General features: G+C 52.3%; 1 protein-coding gene across 1 annotated transcript in view; it reads right to left on the reverse strand.

Moving 5' to 3' along the window:
* Nucleotides 1-1,282: 1,282 nt before the first annotated feature.
* PCP4 (Purkinje cell protein 4) overlaps nucleotides 1,283-18,353 on the reverse strand; it is a 52,834-nt gene continuing 35,763 nt past the window's right edge. The window contains exon 3 of the mRNA XM_070403677.1: nucleotides 1,283-1,684. Coding sequence (XP_070259778.1) covers nucleotides 1,557-1,684 — 128 coding nt within the window. The 3' untranslated portion in view covers nucleotides 1,283-1,556. The remainder of the gene's footprint in view (nucleotides 1,685-18,353) is intronic.

Consider the following 18,353-nt stretch of genomic DNA (forward strand, 5'->3'; position numbering starts at 1 on the left):
CAACATGCCCCAGAGGGCCCTGCCTGGTCCCTAGGGCCAAAGTGATTCCAGTTAGCGTTTCTCTATTAGAAACCCATCCGAGGAACCCAGAGCTTCTGCCCCCACCCCACCCTCGTCCCTAACCAACAATTGTCCAGCAGGAGAAATCTCCTGACACTAAAGCAATCAACACATTTTCAGATGGATTTTTCTAGACAGTTAATCCTCCCACGCCTGCCGGTCTTCCCCACCTGTGCCCTTGTGACGGCAAACAGGAGCAGCTGTGCCTCTGCCCATCATCACCTGCATGCTGCTCGCAGCTCCCGCCACACCTCCCACCTGCACCCCCCACACGCGTGTGAGCACACACACACACACAGAGTCCCTCTTACTCCCACCCTTTCTCACACTCCACCAGGATCCTTGGTTAAGGAGCTGCCAAGGGGAACACACCAACACCCCCCAGAGGAACACCATGTTGTCATGCAGACTCTCGGGGTGCTGAGGGCAAGGTGTGACTTCCACACAGGTTCTCTCCTGGCAACGTTCAAACAATAGCCAGACACAGGGGGTGGAGGGGTCTTGCCACCTGGGGCCCCCGGGCAGGCACACACCTAACCCCCTGGCCCTTGACTCCACCCTCCCCACCCAGTGGACCGTTCCTGCTGCCTGTGGAGCCCTTGGAGGTGGGGTGTGCAAAGCTGCTTACCTGTGAGCTTTGCAGGGGAAGCGATGGGACAGGAGAGAGACAGAGAGCGTCTCCAAGTTGCAGGTGTGGTGAGTAACCCTAAGAGGTAGCCAATCACAGCGTGAGGAGCTCGGGAGGTGGGGGAGAAAGTTCCAGGAGGACCAGCCCCTGGAGCCCAGGTGCAGAGCACTGCTGGTAAGTGGCAGAATGGCCCTCACCCGGGGGGCGGGGCATCCATTTGGAGCTCTGAAATCTCCTGCTGAGCTAATAACCTGATGGTACCTGCCAAACGCAGATGCATCCCCCTCCCTCATTCTCCTGGATGGGTCACATTCCCCAGCGAAACCTCTGAGTCTTTGGCACCCCTGGGTGCAGGGCTCTCTTCCCATCCGCAAGAAGACAATGTATTGCAATCGCCATACATTTAGGACTTTCCAAATGAGCCCAGCAGGTGAGAATGGGCCTCTCGGCCTCAGCAGAAGAGAGAAAGGACAGAGGCACTGTGTTTCAGCTCTAATCTTAAGGGAAGGAGAAAACAGACATTGGCTTATAGTCCTTCAGCAGTGGGAACGTCACCGATGCATAGAAAGGGAGAGATGGAGGCAGACACTTGAATCACGCATCTTAGCTCCACTTTATTACAACACCAAGGAAAGCGGTTGCAGGAGGAATGATACTGGAGATGAACACAGAGATAAAGCCACGCTCAGCGGCATGGCCTACACCTTCTACAGGGTGTGAGTGAGTGTCGGGGGCTCTGTACATGCATGTGGGGCTGCGGGGCGTGTGCTGTGTGCAGATGATGGCTCTCGCGGATGTTTTCTTTCATTGCTTGACGGATGATGGTTGAACTCAGTGTCTCCCAGCAGACTAGCAAGGGGCTCCCCTGCTAGGACTGGGACCCTGCCTTCTTCTTCTGGAATTTTCTGAACTGGGACTGAATGGCCACGGCCGCACGTTCTGTCTCGGGCGCGTCCATGTCGATGTCAAACTCTTCTTGAACCTTCTTCTGCCCATCTGTAGCAAGAAAAACACAGACAGAGGCAATCACTGAGCCGGAAGCCGGCAGGAAGGCGGGCGGCCGCTCTGGAAGGGACAGCCCCCAGGCCGCCACGGGGCACGCCACCCCCAGCACAAGACCGAGTGCACAAACCACTGTCCAGTGGCTCCTGTCCTGACCCTCATCCAAGTCGGCCGCCTTCCGGCTGCCCTAGCACCACACCTGCGAGGCACGATGAAACTCAAGGGCACAGTCTCAGCACCTCAGACATTTTCTGCACAGTTTTCTGCTTCTCGTGCTCATGTTTTATAGTTAGTGGTAGACATAGCGACGGTGCCGTTCCTTCCTCCTGGGACTTCCTGTAGATACAGTGTAAATGGTGCTACGGATAGTGACCCAGCAGCTCCGAGTTAAACTCGAGTCTCTGTGTGAACTTTAGCGCCAATGAGGTTTGCTTATTGCATTAAGGCTTCTGTTTTTATCACCGTCACAAAGGGATGACACCGTGTGACCTTCACAGTTAGGCGGAACTTTCACAAGTCTTACATCTTGCTCTAGCGGACAGGCTCAGCAGTGTGTTGCTAAGGCAGAGGGTTTAACTCATTCACAGCAACGATGGTTGGAAACACCATAGAAGCCAAATCAAAGTGAACACACAAGCTGGTGTCCCTCGGTGCTGAGCACCTTACTTTTCACCAAACACCAAAACAAACAAGTAAAATGCTCTAGTCATAGAAGGGGAGAATCTTAAAACTCCTCAGTCCAGTGAAAGCGAATCGCCAGAGCCATCAAAGGCACCCTGGTTTTTTTAAATATAGAAACTGGGCCCACCCCTGACTCGGGGCTCCCCCTTTGCACAGCCACGGTGGGGAGGGCTTCTGAGAGCAAGGCCGAGCTGGACCATCTGTGCCAAGAAGCCGGGCTCCACCAACCACTTTCCCAGAAGGTGCTCCAGTGGCTCTAATGTGCAGCCTGAGTGGAGATCCAGCTCCTTGGTCTACAGATGAAGTGACAAGTGAGGGCCTGCAGTCAGCTCACGGCACAGTTGGGGACAGGACCCACCATCGGCGCTGGGGCCAAGAGCCGCACTGCCGCCTGGGCTTGCACCTGGAGCCCGGCAGTGTGAGGGGCACTGTCCAGGTTGGGGATGGAAGAATCGGGGACATGGAGACAGGACAGAAGGCCCAGGGGGAGCAGAGACAGGGCTCTAGTCCTGACTTTGTCACCAGGCAGCCTGAGTGCATCCTTTCACCTTTGTGGGTCCATTCATTCACTTCCTCTCTCAGTGACTCGGGATGATAATGTCCAGGCAGCCCAGGCGGTGAGGGACACTGGGATTCCGAGACGTGAATCAGGTTGTTCTCTCCAGCTTGCTCAGCTCTCTAAACAGTCTCAGTCTCTGTCTTAGAGATGGGTAGGTAGGTAGATAGACAGATAGATAGATAGATAGATAGATGATAGATATAGATAGATGATAGATAGATAGATAGATATAGATAGATCATAGATAGATAGATAGATAGATAGATAATAGATACACACATGCATACATACATACATGCATACATACATACATGCATACATACATAAGAGAGAGAGAAAATAGAAATTCTTCTCTATTTCACAGGCCCTCATTTCAGAGGCGGCTGGCTGGGTGACTTTGCTTCTGCAGATCATGGCACAGCCTCCTCTGATTTTCCCAGGGCCTAAGGGGTCCCTCCTGCAGCTCTGCAATCACACCTCCATCTGGGAGGAGAGGACGCGGCTTTGCAAGCCTGGCCAACTGATCGCTCCGTGACCTAAATCAGTAGAATTGTTTTCCTCTATCCCAGATTGGCTGCCGAGCCCATAAAAGCAGAGATTTTGAGTGCATGGGTGTCTGGGCACTACTGGGGGCCCATCTATTTTAACCCACGAGTGCCCAGGTGACACGTGGATGGTCTCAGGGAGCCTTTCACACTTTGATCTACAGCTCAGGGCCCTTTCTCTGGGGAGCTCCTAAGGATAGGATGGTCGGGAGGGGCAGGAGTTTCCTGAGGCACAAGTCAGTGCTGTCGAATGTTTCATGAGCATCAGCACCAGAGCTGAGGCTGAAGAGCACGTGCCCGGCACACCTGAATGTGCATGCCTGCAGCCCTCGCGCTCACAGCAGCCCTCACGCTCACAGCAGCCCTCACGCTCACAGCAGCCCTTGTGCTCACAGCAGCCCTCGTGCTCACACAGCCCTCGTGCTCACAGCAGCCCTCGTGCTCACAGCAGCCACCTGTTAGTACCAATGACATCCACCGAGGCGGCACCTTCACGCTAGGGACTGTCACTCACGAGGCGAGTTAGAGTCCCCAGTCCTTTTCCTCCCAGGGGAACCCTTGTGTCTACTGTGTCATGATCGCAAGGGGGACAAGTGAGCTTTGATTCAGAAAGAACAGGGAGGTTCCCCTTTTAGATTAGAAGTGTTGCCGCAGCCTGAAGTTTTGGAAAGGCCTGATTCATCTTTTTCTGTTGGTCATAACAAAAAACAGCAATATGTTTTGACAAATGATAAATGAAGATGCAGAAAATTATGTGTATTTAGGGGCTATATAATAAGACAGTAGGACAGGCCATAAAAACAAATTTCACAATTACATCTTAAACTAATATCTTCAGCCAAAAGTGATGTATAGATTCCTCCCTCATTTGGAAAACGGGAGCGTGTCTAAAGAGCAAAGCACTGGGACGCCAGGAATCGCCACCTTCCGTTTATTCTGCAGTCGAGCGTTCCCTGGGGGAGGTCTGCATTCCTCCTTCCTCCGAGCTGGCCGGGGGCGTGTGAGGCTGAGGAGGGGGACCCGGATGGTGGGGAAGAGACAGCAAATTAGATTCCGTGGCCCAGGGATCCCGGGAGCTGGAAAAGCACAGCTCTGAGCACCCCGACTCAGCAGGGGCGAGGGATGACGCAGGGCGTGATCTGGAGGGACCACAGCCAGGTCCCAGCCTCAGGCCCGCTCTGCAGAGCCTCCGCCCTGCACTAATGCCTGTCAGTGAGGTGCCTGCCGGGGATCCCCTTCTGTGCCCTTGTGATGGAAACAGCTGTGTGCAAGGGGGCCCTTTGAGAGGCCCCTCCCCACCTCCCCTCCAGGACAGAGGCGGGGTGCCACCGACAGCACCAGGGACCCTTTCTGCTGCTGAAACCCAGAGAGATCTCAGCCATGTCCGCTGGAAGCAGAAGGGCGCACCTCATCCCCTCACCCCACATCGCAGTTCTGCAGAGGCAACGCTACCTTACACCACTCCTTCTTCTCCTCCTGTCTGTGGTCCACCACCCACTGCAGTGTGAGCTCCGTGAGGGGGAGGCATGGCCTGCCTCGCTTAGCAGCTCACACAGGGCCCAGCTAAGGTTTCTCTGTGTGTGTGTGGGGGGGGGGGGGGGGACATCTAGTAAGTGATCGGAGTCTAAACACAGGATGCGTCGACTACATTGCAAAATCTGCTTGCTCCCCAGGGGATCCGGGAGAATTGACACCAAATTCCATCCTTCAGTAGAGGGTCTGGCATCCCTACTCAGGGCCCGGGACCATGCCAGGCGCTAGGAGAGAACAGAGAGCAAAGCCAGCCCCTGCTCTCCTGGGGAAATGGACGGTAGACAGGTACAGGTAGAAACGAGTAATGGAATTTCAAAAATTCCACAAATGAAACAGTGATGGCCGGGAGAGCGTGGTCCAGGCGGTCAGTAAGGCCTCGGGGAAGGAGATGGTGTGAGAAGAGGCCTCCTGTGCCCAAGCCAGCCTACGACCCCCTGCCCGGGGGGGAGGGGGGGGGGGGGCGCGGGGAGGGCCACCGGGAGCCCATCATCAGCAAGAAACAACACTTTTTGAAAAATTAGTCTTCGCTGCTTGAATAATTAGTCTTGACTTACACATTCACAATCCAAGTAGCAGACTTCCAGTCGTTAGCATAAATTCTTTAGAAATTAACAGACGTGCAGTCACCCAGGGCAAAACAGAGATATTCACGGATCCTGAACAGCCCAATAGAATAAAAAAAATTGAAGCTCACATCACTCCAAAACATATCATATTAACCTCCACTCTTGATTAAAGGGACTCAGATATATGTTTTGAGTTTATGATGATGTAAAGTCCTTGCCTAGAACAGTAAGTCATGAACAGGGGCTTACACACACATTCACACACACACACACACACACACTCATACACACTCACACTCACATATACTCACACACACACACACACACACACACACACACACAGTGGTAAAGGCTTTCGTTTACATATTTATAACTCGCCACATTTTCAGATTTATTTTACGGCAACAAATTACCTCCTGAGGCCTAATCCTATGGATCAGAAACTCGTGCCTGAGCAGAACATTGGCTATAATCGTCCTGAGTGGGAGCCTGCCTGATTAGGAGGTGCTATAAAAGGACCCACGTGCCGCACGCCACACAGAAACAGTCATTTAACTTAAGTATGCCTTGCAAACGGGGCATTAGAATGCCAAGGTCCTCAGAATGTCCCACCTTCTTCCAAAGAGAACTAACAGCTGTCACCGGTGTCGCTCTTGATATAGTTCAGGTAATTGACACCGGGCTTGCCTCCCGGCCTCTTAGCAGGGTGTCACCCTCTCCCGCACCAGGGCCCCACCCAGGGCCATGGAGAGCCCAGCTGGTGTGATGTCCTCCACAAAAACCCAGACCCAGGCCCTCGAGGCCAGGAGAGCAAAGAGACAAGTAAGAAAAGCAAGTAAGGATTGGAATTTTCATCCCTTAAGCCTCAAACTGGATCAAAATAGACTCAGAGAACAAGGCATCTACTGTCGGAGAAAAGGTCAATCCCTCCCAAGGAAAAAAGTAATAAAAATAAATTTATAGGCCTCGCACCTCACAATGCACCCAGCACCGTTTTATGAAAGCCATGACAGAACCAACACAATGAGTTCCTTTAAGAGCCAGGGATGCAGCCCGAGAGGTCGCGGTATCTCAGCCGGTTGTCGCTGGTGTGATGGTCCCTCCCTCGCTGCCGGAGGGGGTCCAGCAGGCTCCGGAACCCGGCTCCCAGCAATGCCGCTCCTGCCTGCTGGCTCGGGGTTTATGGGACGGGGGCTGCTGGTGCGGAGAATTGCAATTCCCCGGGGTCTTTGGGCATTAGCGGTGGCAGGCAGAGGCTTTCTGCCTCTGAAGTGTTCTCGCATCAAATAAAAATGCAATTCCCGTTTCTGCTAACTTTCCATTTACCAGGTTCGCACCTTCTTTGGCGCTCACCGCTTTTTCCAGGAGATAGAATCCTCTTTTGCCCTGAAATAGAGGTTGTCCCCCCACCCCCCACCCCCCTCCCCTCTTTCTCTTTCTCTCTCTCTCTCTCTCTCTCTCTCTCTCTCTCACACACACACACACACACACCGTCTTCTCTGTTCACACCGAGCTTCGGTTAATGCAGAGCCCGATCTGGGAGGCTGAAGGCCACAGCTTGCTCCCAGCTCCCCTGGGTCCTCTGCTTCCCACGGTCCCGTTTCCCTGGTCCCTAGCTGCCTGCCCCTGGCTTTATAAAATGACTCCCCAGCTGTGATATTTACATCATCAAATGGATCCCTGGAAGAGGATGAACACTGATGAGATCAGATATCTCTTCAAATTCATTAAGGGAACAAAATAAGACAACGGCTGTATGAATGGTTTCCCATCAGATGTTAGACTTCCAACATCGATCCGATATGACTGCGTGAGCACCACTCCCTCAATTTTTCCATCAGAAAAACAGAATGCGCTCCCGGCTGTATGAGTCAGCTCAGGCTGCGGTAACAACGCGGCACGGGCTGAGCCGCCTGGACAACAATGTGTTTCCCTGCAGTTCTGCCGGCCGGACGCCCAGGATCCGGTGTCAGCACGGCTGCTGCTTTCTGAGGAGGCCGCTCTCTCAGACCAGTGGGCGGCCGCCATCTCCCTGTGTCCGCACGGGATCAGCTCTCTGTATGTGTCTGTGTCCTAGTCTCCTCTTCTAAAAAGAACCCAGTTATACTAACTTGGAACCCTGGAACTCACCTTCACGGCCTTATTTTAACGTAATCACCTCTTTAAAGACTCTATTTCCAATAAACTCACATCCTGAAATACCGGAGGGTTAGGGCTTCCACACATAAATTCTAGGGAGGCCACAACTCAGTGCATAACATAGTCAAACTGCCTATATTTTCTAGGGGGGGGAGAGGGGGGGATGAAGGCAGGCCGATGAGGTCTGAGAAACAGGTTCACTAGGGAAGGCTCACATCCCAGTTCCACCTACTGGAGCGCCATCAGCTTCTCCTTTCTGGGGCTCCACTCCTTCCCCGTGTCCGCAATGGGGATGGCAATGCCTCCTGGTTTGTTTCTCTGCCCGGGGGTTGGAGGGACGTGGAGAGGAAGCTCTCTGTGTGAAGGGCAATTACGGGGGAAGGGCTATTTCCTGAGATGGTGGCCCGCACACTGGCTCACCCCATACTCTCTCCTTCCAGCTTCTCTCTCACCGCAGGGCTCAGAGGCTGGAGGTGTCCATACCCCGGTGTCCTGGGGGTAGGACTCAGCCACTGAGGCTTAGGGTCAGGCGGGAGCATCGAGGCAGGATCTGAAGAGGCAGACGTGAGCTCCGGGATGGTGGCCAAGCACAGGGAGGCCTCACTCCCGGCAAGCTCCGGGGCAGAGTGGGTTTCCCTGGGGCAGCTGCAGGAGCACGGCCTGTGCCGGCTGCCACATGCTAGGCAGTGGCAGCAGCAGGGGCTCCTGCTGGCATGACCGAGGAGGGGGGTGCTTCCCGTGTGCATCGCCCACAGCTGTGCACGGTCCAGCCTGGGTTCCCTGCCTTCCAGAAATTCTACCGGACCGAGCAAGCGTGGATTCTGTTGCCTGCACCACCATGTCCTACGGGCCCGCCTGCTTTCCAGGGGTCTCAGGGGAGACCAGGATGCTATGGAAGGGAAGGCGTGACCCCATCTTTAAGGATCGGATCACAGGCTGTACTTCCTGGAGAAAAATTTGAATGAAAGTAAGTAAATGAGAGCCCTCTCGGGGAGAAAATAATGTACCAAATGTTTCCTTCCTCTCCTGGAAATGCCTTCTCAGGAATCGGCAGCTAACTTCCCGAACAGCCATCCACTCAAAAGGGCCACTGCTTGCCCTTCACAATGCTGAGCAAGCAACAGGCACCTCAAGCTGACAGGGGAGTGAGAACCCAGACCCCCTGACACGGTAGACCAGCCCGCCAGGCACGCAAGTGCTCAGGAAACTCCGTGAGCAGAAATGTGTGGAGGCCGAGTCTGCTCGTTGCCTCCATTAACCTCCTTTTTTTTAAGTTATAAAACCCCTGATTTGGGGCTGAGCCGATGGTTACCGAGAAAAAGTTTCCAGCCCTCTTATTGTTGGTTGTGGCCACACAACTAGATTCTGGTCAATATGATGTGAGTAGAAAGAAAGAAATCTCCTTAAATGAAACCTAGCAGACACCCTTTGCCTTTATTGCTTGTTTCTGTTTGCTTCCTGCTGGCTGGAATGGAGGTGTAATGGCTGGTGCTCAAGCAGCCATATTGGACCGTGAGTTGGAAGTCTCACACCAAGGATGAAAAAGCATTCATACGGATGCTTCCTGCTGCTCGAAGCTACCCTGAGTCTCCTCAGCTACCTACCTCCAGGTTCCTTTTTTGTGAGAGAGGGACAAACGTTATTGTTTCAGTTCTTGTTTTAGGGTGTTTGCTTCTTAGAGATGAAACTCACCCACTTACACATAGTTCATCTGAAAACATTGCATTTCAAGCTGATGACAGAAACGGAATTCTCCATCACTGTGCATAGGTGCATAGTATGGCTCCATTTCCCTCCCTTAACTACGTCAAAAATAATACACGAGACACTTTAAAAGGGAGCGGGGCTGCCATCCCAGAGGGACTGCCTGGCACGCCCTGTGCCTCAAACCCTTGGAATGCTGGGACAGGGGAAAATAACACCTGGACTGGGCCTGAGCACCCGCGTGTCCCAAGTAATTTTGCAAAGATAACAAGAAAGCATATGACTGGAGGATGGAGGATGACAGAACTGCCTGGAAATTAAAGCCATTTAGAGTTAGCGTCACTATGTCACGGTATCTGCACCGAGAGCAATGCCTTCTTTCTGTGGATGTCACTGTCCCCTCCCTTTATCATAGGTCCCTACCCATCGGACAACCATTTCGGCTTCTGCCTGAATCAGTGCCTCCCGAACAGCTATTCTTTGACCTCAAATAGCTGCTTGTTGCCTCTCACGTTGAAAGGCCTCCAATCAGGTGGATGGGGCTTTCCTCTGTGGGTTGTCAGGGACTACAGGTTTTCTTAGATGCACGGGGCTACTGGGCAGACGTGTCCCTGGCATATAGAATATGACTTTGGGTGCAAAGGTCTGAGTGACGCCCTGAAAGGGATCTGGGAAACCAAGCCACGGCGGGGTCCATGCAAGGTCCTGCGGCAGCTGGGCTGAGTCATGCTCATGGCTGCTCAAAATCTCAGACTCCAGGCTGCCATCAACCCAGGGTCCCCATCCGGTCACTTCCCTCTCTGCACTTCTCAGGAGCGACAGTAAAGGGAGCAGAAGTAGACAAGAGCACAGACATCTTCGCCTTCCGTATTTTAAAATTCCCCTCAAATGTTCTGACTGCGGCCAAGGGCTCCAGTGGGAATGTCCTAAAGCAGTGATGGCGAACCTTCTGAGCTCGGCGTGTCAGCATTTTGAAAAATCCTAACTTAACTCTGGTGCCGTGTCACACACAGAAATTTTTTGATATTTGCAACCATAGTAAAACAAAGATTTACATTTTTGATATTGATTTTATATATTTAAATGCCATTTAACACAGAAAAATCAACCAAAAAAATGAGTTCACGTGTCACCTCTGACACTCGTGTCACAGGTTCGCCATCACTGTCCTAAGGACAGGAACGGCTTCTGCAGAGGTGGGTGCCTGTTTGTTAACGTGTATTTTTGTGTGAACAAAGGTGTGCACTGGGTTCTGGGAACTGGGGGTTTGAGGTCCACGCACTCTGGTTTCTCATCCCACAGCCTCAGTCTCTCACGTCCCTTTCCGTGTGTTTAAGGCAAAGACGCATCGCTTCTGTTTCTTTTAAGGACACTATTTTAAGATCTCGGGCCAAGTACTGATTTGTTGGAAATAGCTTTGTAGAGGTGAGTCATCTTAAGCTTTGGGCTTTGCTATTCTACTTACCAAGAGGCTGGGTTCACATATTTGTGAAGAGAATAAAATCAAGTCCCCACAAAGGAGTAAAGTTATGTCGTTCCGGACCAGGAAGCTGAGCCACCTGGGGGAGCCCAGACTCAGAGGACTAGCTAACCAAAGAGTGTGGCTTTCATTTTTACATTATTTAATAATAATGTTCTGACAACTGATTCCAAGAATAAATGGAATCAGAGTGCTTTCCAAGGCAGCGGCAAAGTTGTGCACCTGGCTGGTGTGCTCAGTGGTTGAGCATCAACCTATGAACCAGGAAGTCATGGTTCGATTCCCAGTCAGGGCACATGCCTGGGTTGCAGGCTCGATCAGTGATTCTCTCTCATCATCGATGTTTCTGTCTCTCTCTTTCCTTCTCCCTTCCTCACTGAAATCAATAAGAATATTTTTTTAAGAAAACGGAAAGTTGTGAAGCTCCAGAAGAATTCAGATGTGGGCTATGCTTGCCCGAGGAGCCATCCCCGCTGTTGAACCGGGGTCTTTTATGTGACATTGTGGCAGGAGAGCAGGCACCTGCCCTCTGTGCACCCAGCAGAGCCCCCTCCACAAGTTCTTACAGATCCAAAGTAAAGCAGAGTGCTTTCATTTCAAGAATTCCAAACACTGGGAAATTTCAGTGGCAGGCAACAGGATCCGAAATCATTCCATTTTGAAATGGGTTTGTGTTGTTTTTTTTAAAAAAAAAGACACATAATTTCTCAAAGGACCAGCATTGAAATATCCCTTGGAGCACTCTAACGATTACCAGAGGTTGTAGAAGTATTTCTGTCTAGATCAGAAATGTAAGCAGTGATACAATATCCATTTTTGGATGCTATAGCTCGAGGGAGCATTAATAGAGGCTGATGTCAAAAAAGTGATGGGAGAAACCAATTTAGATAGAAGGTTAGGAGGGAGCGTCTAACATCAGTCTGTTGGTGAGCGGAAGTGTTCCCCAGAGCAGTTGCACCTGACCTTCCGCCAAAGTCGTGTTCAGCTGAACTGAAGGGCTATATGCCCGGGGTTGTATTGTGTCATCTGTGAATGGCCAGGGTGCCCAACAGGCGCCTTCCAGCCCACCTACATCATTGGCAGGATCTGAGGGTTTCGTTCAACATTAAGACATGTGAACAGCTGGACATCTTATCTGCAGGCAGCTCACCACTGGGTCTTTCTAGGAACCAATTCTAGCTTTGCATGAACCAATCTGGCTCATGATTTCAAAATTATAGTTCCACTCCCCCGTGCATTGCCTTATTTTAAGGTGTCGACGGGCTGGATTTATAGAAAATGCAAGGGAGACATTTCAAGAAGCAGCTGTAACTAACTGTGCCATTGCCGTGGGGCGGGGGAGGGGGGGGTACAGGCTGGCAACATCACGCACAGCTCCGATCTTTCCTCATTTTGGTGAAATACGTTATTTGTTATCACACGTTCACAGCCGGTAACAGTCCTATTCAGATTCTGTCCATGTGCCTCTCCCCGCTACTGCCTCCACCAGGAAACAGCCTTCGATTTCTCCTTTGGACTCAGCCCCCATGCCCTCGATATTGTCAGAAAATAAACTCGAAAGAAGTCAAATGTCTCATCGTGTCGCGGGCCACGGACAGCCACACAATCCTCACGTGTCAAAAGCAGACAGGAGCCTAAAGACGGCGTCATCCCACAATGAGGAACCGGGGCCCAAAGAGATGGATGACTCACCCCAGGGTTAACCGCCGGCAAATGGCCAAACCTCAGGACCGCAGGGACTGGGGGCTCTGGGGACTCCTCCTCTGCCTCCCCCCCCGCCCCCCGCCTTCACAGCAAACAGAACAGACGTGGTTCCGTGCCTGACCGGCCGAGCAGCTCAGAGGCCCTGAAACCAGGGGAACGGCCTAAAAATAAACCCACTAAGAGCAACCCACGAACATGCCAGGGCGCGGCTGGAGAGGAGGTGGCGTGCTGCCAGATGATCCCTGGTTAAACCCAGCAAAAGTCTGACGCTAAACGTTTCTCTATTTTCTCCTGAAATTGCTAGGAAACTCTTACTGAGTACGACTACCTGGGAGGACCATTTCCAGCACTTTCCTGGCCAGAAAGGGAGTGTCATCTACACCAGCAACTTCCTGGGCCGGTTCTGACGACCGCCCCTGTGGAAGCACAGGGTGGAAAGGCCTTCATATGGACGGTGGGGGATGGATTTGGGCGAGTGCATGACCATTCCAACTGCCTTTGCCTTACAATCCGGAACCCTGGAGTCTAAGCAAGGTCAGAGGCATGACCTTGATGATTAGCAGAGTCAGTGTTGCTGTGTGTGGGACGGGGGTTCTGCCGTGCAAAGGTCCTGGTGCACTCGGCCCTGCGCTCCTATGACAGGCGGAGGCTGACATGGGAATGTCAGCGTCTCCCACGGGAAAGCGTCTGTCTGATATGGAGGAGACTGTTCTCTAAATGAATGCGGAGCGCTGTTCAATTTTCAATTACCTCGGGGTCTGGGCGGGCGGAATGGGAGAGAGAGAGGTGCTTTAGGAATACTGAAGAAGCCACTTGCCGAGCACAAAAACAGCAGCAGGCTCCGTTGCACCTGCGTCTATGGGATCAATACGTGTTTCCGCTGCTCAATGGGGGGGGGGGGGGGGGGGGGGGGGGGTTGGTTCGTGTTTTGGGAGGAGGTGGGTAACCTTCAAGGGGAATAAAATGTTTAGTGACTTATTACATTAAATCTATTAATATGCAAGTAATTAGCCTTCTCTCTCATGACAAGGGGCCAATTGCTATAAAAAGGGGAATGATAAATACTTCACATTAATGCTGGGAAAAACAGAGTTTATAAATAGTTACATTCTAAGCTCAGTAATCCCACAATACACATTATCCTTCTCCCTCCTGAATGTTCAAAGTGTGGTTTATATTAAAGGGGGCCACGTCCTCACTTTTTTAGGGCATAGACCCTCCGTGAGGTACCCAAGAGAACCACCTCCGTGGCTGGGGAAGGAGAGGGGTGAAGATCTGGGATCTGGTTTGTACTGAATTAAAAGAATGAGATGGTCATTGCTCGCAGGTTTAAGCAGCTGGTGTTATAGTCACAAATCTGAAGTTTTTTTGTTGTTGTTTTGTTTTTTAAACACTTTTTAAAAAAAAATATGGGTTTTTTAAAATTGATTTTAGAGCAGAAGGGAGAGGGAGATAGAAACATCGACATCAACAGAGATCGGCTGCCTCCTGCAGGCCCCCTTCTGGGGATCAAGCTGGCAACCCCGCTTGTGCCCTGACCAGGGTTCGAACTGGGACCTCCTGGGACATGGGTTACACCCAACCACTGAGCCACACTGGCGGGCACAAGTCTGAAGTATAACTCCAGGATGTGAAGCTGGGGACTCTGAGAGGGCCCTAGTGACACCAGATCTGGTCCCGGGGGCCTCTCTGTTACCACAGTTAGCGAGATATTAATGAGGGGAAGGAAGCAAAGGGTTTGCTTCCCCAGGAAGCTAAGCTGCACACCCCAGGGGATGGGATCGTAGCATCGTCCCTCCAAGGGGATTAACTCCCCTCCCCTCCTCGCTCCAGCACCGATGGTGTGTATGGGAGGGGGCCGCAGGGGGAGGTAAGGACATGCTCAGTAAAGTCAAAGTGGTGCAGAGTGCGTGCTGCCAACCTAACCTGGAAAAGGAGAGTTGGCTCCAGGCGGACCCCCATGCAAGCCTACTGATGTTTGGGAAGTTGACCCCTTATTTTGGAAAAGCTCCTGGTTATAATCCCAGGAGAAAAAGCGCTGTCGCTCCCTCGGTAGCCTGCACTGGCCCCAGTGCTCGCCTGTTCTCTCTCCACAGCCAAGAGGCCTGGCAAACTCCAAACGCAGGCTTCAGCGGGAGCCTGGGTACCACAGCACAGTCCCAGGTGCTGGCCTGGGACTAAGCCATCATACGGCCCAGGCTCTCTGGACGTTGCCTCTATTCCTGGCCCTCATTTCCATGGCGAGACAGATGGAGATGGGCCATCGGAGGGGCATCTTTTATTTTGCTTTACAAATAAATCTTGCCACCAGACCGCATCCTCTCTGTGGGTCCCTGGAAATGCTTTTCCTCGAGACACCACAGGAACCCCACTTCCACGGCAACATCTCCAGGACAGTGGAGGCCCATGGTAGCATCTCCTGCATCTCGTATCTGGACCGCTGGCTGGAGACAGCTCAGAGCTGCATCCATCCCAGAGCAACATCAAAGCCCCGGCCAGGCGACCATGATTCCAGGCCTCCCAGAATACCTGGAGTCACCCCCTTCCCTGTGGCCAGGGCGGCTGGGCGTGGCTTCCTACTGCAGCTCACGGCAGGGTGCATGACCACACCCCACCCCTGTTTGGTCCCTGGGGGCTGGGAGTGGCTGTACCTCCCTGCTGCTCTGATAAACCTCACTTCCAGGGAGAACTGTGCCTGCTCTGCACCCCCCACCCCCATCCATTTCCCAATCAGCTTGGGCCCCAGACTATGCACAGCTGTATCCACCCTCACTGCCCCTCCTGGCTACACTCCTACTAAGCACCCCCACCCCTGTCTTTGCCCCCCCCCCCTTTTCTTCCTGAATAACACCTGCAGGGGGCTGGGAGGGGCTCACTCACTGCCAGGAGCACACGTTAACCTTCCCGGGACAGCCTAATTGCACTAAGAATGTCAAATATGCCGTCTTCCAAACCAGCTCTGACAGTTCTCCTCCCTTTAAGAATATGGAGCCAACCCATGACCCTACACAGTTAAAACAAAAGGAGGAGATTGATGGACGACTGCTTTTCTGTTTTGTTACTTTTCTAAAACCACTCTAGAATTCCTGCACAAAAATTTTCCCTGCTTTGTCTTTGTAAAGCTGCAATCATTTATAGTATAAGAGGCGACATTTTTTAATTAGGGAAGCCTGCGAGGGGTGAGGGGTGAGCTGGCCCCGGGGCCTGGGGAGAGAACGGCGCTGGCAAGAGCCAGGGCGATGTTCAGCTTTGGGCCCCACCCCCCCACCCCCACCCCAGCCGCTGTCCGCCCTCTGCCCCTCTTCCTAGGCCTCACGCTGTGGCTTTGCTTGCGTTTGTCCCATGGGTGGTACTAGAGGCGATCAGAAGACAGAGAGGGAGATCTGGGTATTTATTCCCTGGCCTCCTTTTCTGCTAGGGCTGCCAGATAAAATACAGACTTTCCAGTTAAACACAGATTTCAGATTTTTTTTAAAAAAATGAAAACAATGTTCAGTATCAGGATGCTCCAAATATTCCATGGGACAGATGTGTACTATTAAAGAAAAACATGGTTTCGCTTATCCAACACTGGAATTTAACTGGGCATGCGTGTTTTTATTTGCTAAATCAAGCAACCCTAAAAGTCTGCACAACTGCCCAAAGCTCAGATCTGTCCTTCCCCAGAGGCAGCCCTGTCAGGCCGTGCCTCCACACGGCATCCCTGCCTCCCTTCAGGCCCTGCCATTGCTGGTCTGAGGTGCTACCGTTCTTTCTGAGTTTCCCTAAGCCCTGCACACGCCTTTGCAAATGGTCCCTTTGGTGGTTAACCGGCCTCAAAGTACTCAGGTGGCCCGGGCCCTCTGTCTCCTCCCAGGACCATGGCTGATACATTCGCCACTGAGGTCTTCCGACTCCACTCTGCCACCATTTTCCTTTGAAAATATCCCCTCGCCAGCTCGCTTACAATCTCCAGCACCTGTTAGGTGCTCGGCAAATATTTCTTAATTGAATGAATGAGCAAAACAAAGCTAGAGTCCATAGTGTTTTTGTAACATCACGTTTCTGGTTATGAAGGGCATCAAGGTCTATATCCTGAAGAGGTTATATTCTAACCAGCAAAAGGAGAGAAAAACAATCAAGGGGGTACTTGAAGTGGCATGAGAGGAGGGTACCAGCCTACGGTACGAAGAGGAGAGGTTTCTCTATGATCCAGGTAACTATGGCCCTGGAACGAATTACCCCAGCCCGTAGCAGCCTAAACGAGTGGTCGGAAAACTCATTAGTCAACAGAGCCAAATATCAACAGTACTTCTTCAAATTAGACTCGCCCAGGCCGAAAACCGACTTCTGTGCATGGGCGACGAAATTTCAATCGCACTGTATGTGCACCCGCCTGTGGTATTTTGTGGAAGAGCCACACTCAAGGGGCCAAAAAGCCACATGTGGCTCGCGAGCCGCAGTTTGCTGACCACGGGCCTAAACACAAGAAGTGAGTATTCTCTCCCCCGTCTGTAGGTTGGCAGGCTCCGCTGGGCATTCTGCTGAGTCCCCCAAGCAGTTGCAGCCAGATGGCCCTGGGGCTGGGGCACCTGCAGGACCTTATCCCACCTGCCTGCCAGCCAGGCCGGGGTAGCCAGCACGGTCACCGGCTGGTTGAGCTGCTCCAGGTGGCCAGCTCGGACTTCCTACAGCCATGATGGCTTGTAGGGAACGGGCTCTCCCACTGCACGGATCCCAGAGAGAAAACGGGAAGCTGCCCAGTTCTTCAGGTCTGGACCCAGAAAGTCATGTGCCTCCCTCTGCATTGTGCTAGCGGTCTGCGGGGTCACAGCCTGCCCCCATGGCCCTGGACGAGGGGACTCGGAACCCCCCGCCCTCCAAGGGCCAAAGACTTTGTAGCCACTTTTAATCCCCTACAAAGTATGACTGCAAACCAGAAATCCCACAAAATTACAACCAATACACAAAGCACTCTGGGAATATTCACCGAGTCCATTAAAAAGTATGGAAAACCAGAAAGAGCAGGGCAGCTTTATGCCCCTTATTTGGAAAATTAGATTCAAATTAATTTTCATGCCAAAAAGCTTCCAATTATCTGTTGTGCTTAAACCGAGATAGCAGTTTAGGACATGCTAGGGAAAAATAATGCTTTGGGAAATAAATGCAGTTTCGAAAAAAGAAGTTTGTACGTGGCACCCATCACGGCTGTCCTCACACGTGGGCAGGGCTCCCGCTCCGAAGGCCCAGGCCTGACTCATGCTCCACCTAATGACTGCTCAGCAGAGGCGCCTGTGAGGGGGGCAGAAAGGGAAGGAGGGGCCCTGAGGGGGTTTGTTAGGGGCTTGTCTTCCTGAGCAAGTGGCTGAGTGCAATTGCTCCCGTCTCCAGACAATCTGATGTGTGGTGACCCAAGGAATTCATTTGCTTCCTGACTCCCTGGGAGAGGGAGCAGGGAGGCACCTGCCGCTGGAGCAGAGCCCCAGTGGCGCCCCCAAGCTGCTAGGCCAGGTCTGCCGGCGGGACCAGAAAACCCGCCATCACAGTGAAGTGGTGGGCAGCGCAGGGATGCAGGCCATAGCATCGTGATAACTCCACAGCGACGGACGGTTGTGGACCGAGTGGTGATCACATGGTGAGGTATGTAAATGTCAAGGCACTGTGTTGTACACCTGAAACTAATATAACATTGCGTGTCAACGATCGTTTAATAAAAAAATGTTTAAAGAGGATTCAGGGCCGATCTGTTCTCCGCTTGCTCACGGTGATGGAA

The sequence above is a fragment of the Myotis yumanensis genome, unplaced genomic scaffold (genome assembly GCF_028538775.1).
Source record: "Myotis yumanensis isolate MYYU_CA2020_CCGP unplaced genomic scaffold, mMyoYum1.0.hap1 SCAF_2, whole genome shotgun sequence".
NCBI classification, from domain to species: Eukaryota; Metazoa; Chordata; class Mammalia; order Chiroptera; family Vespertilionidae; genus Myotis; species Myotis yumanensis.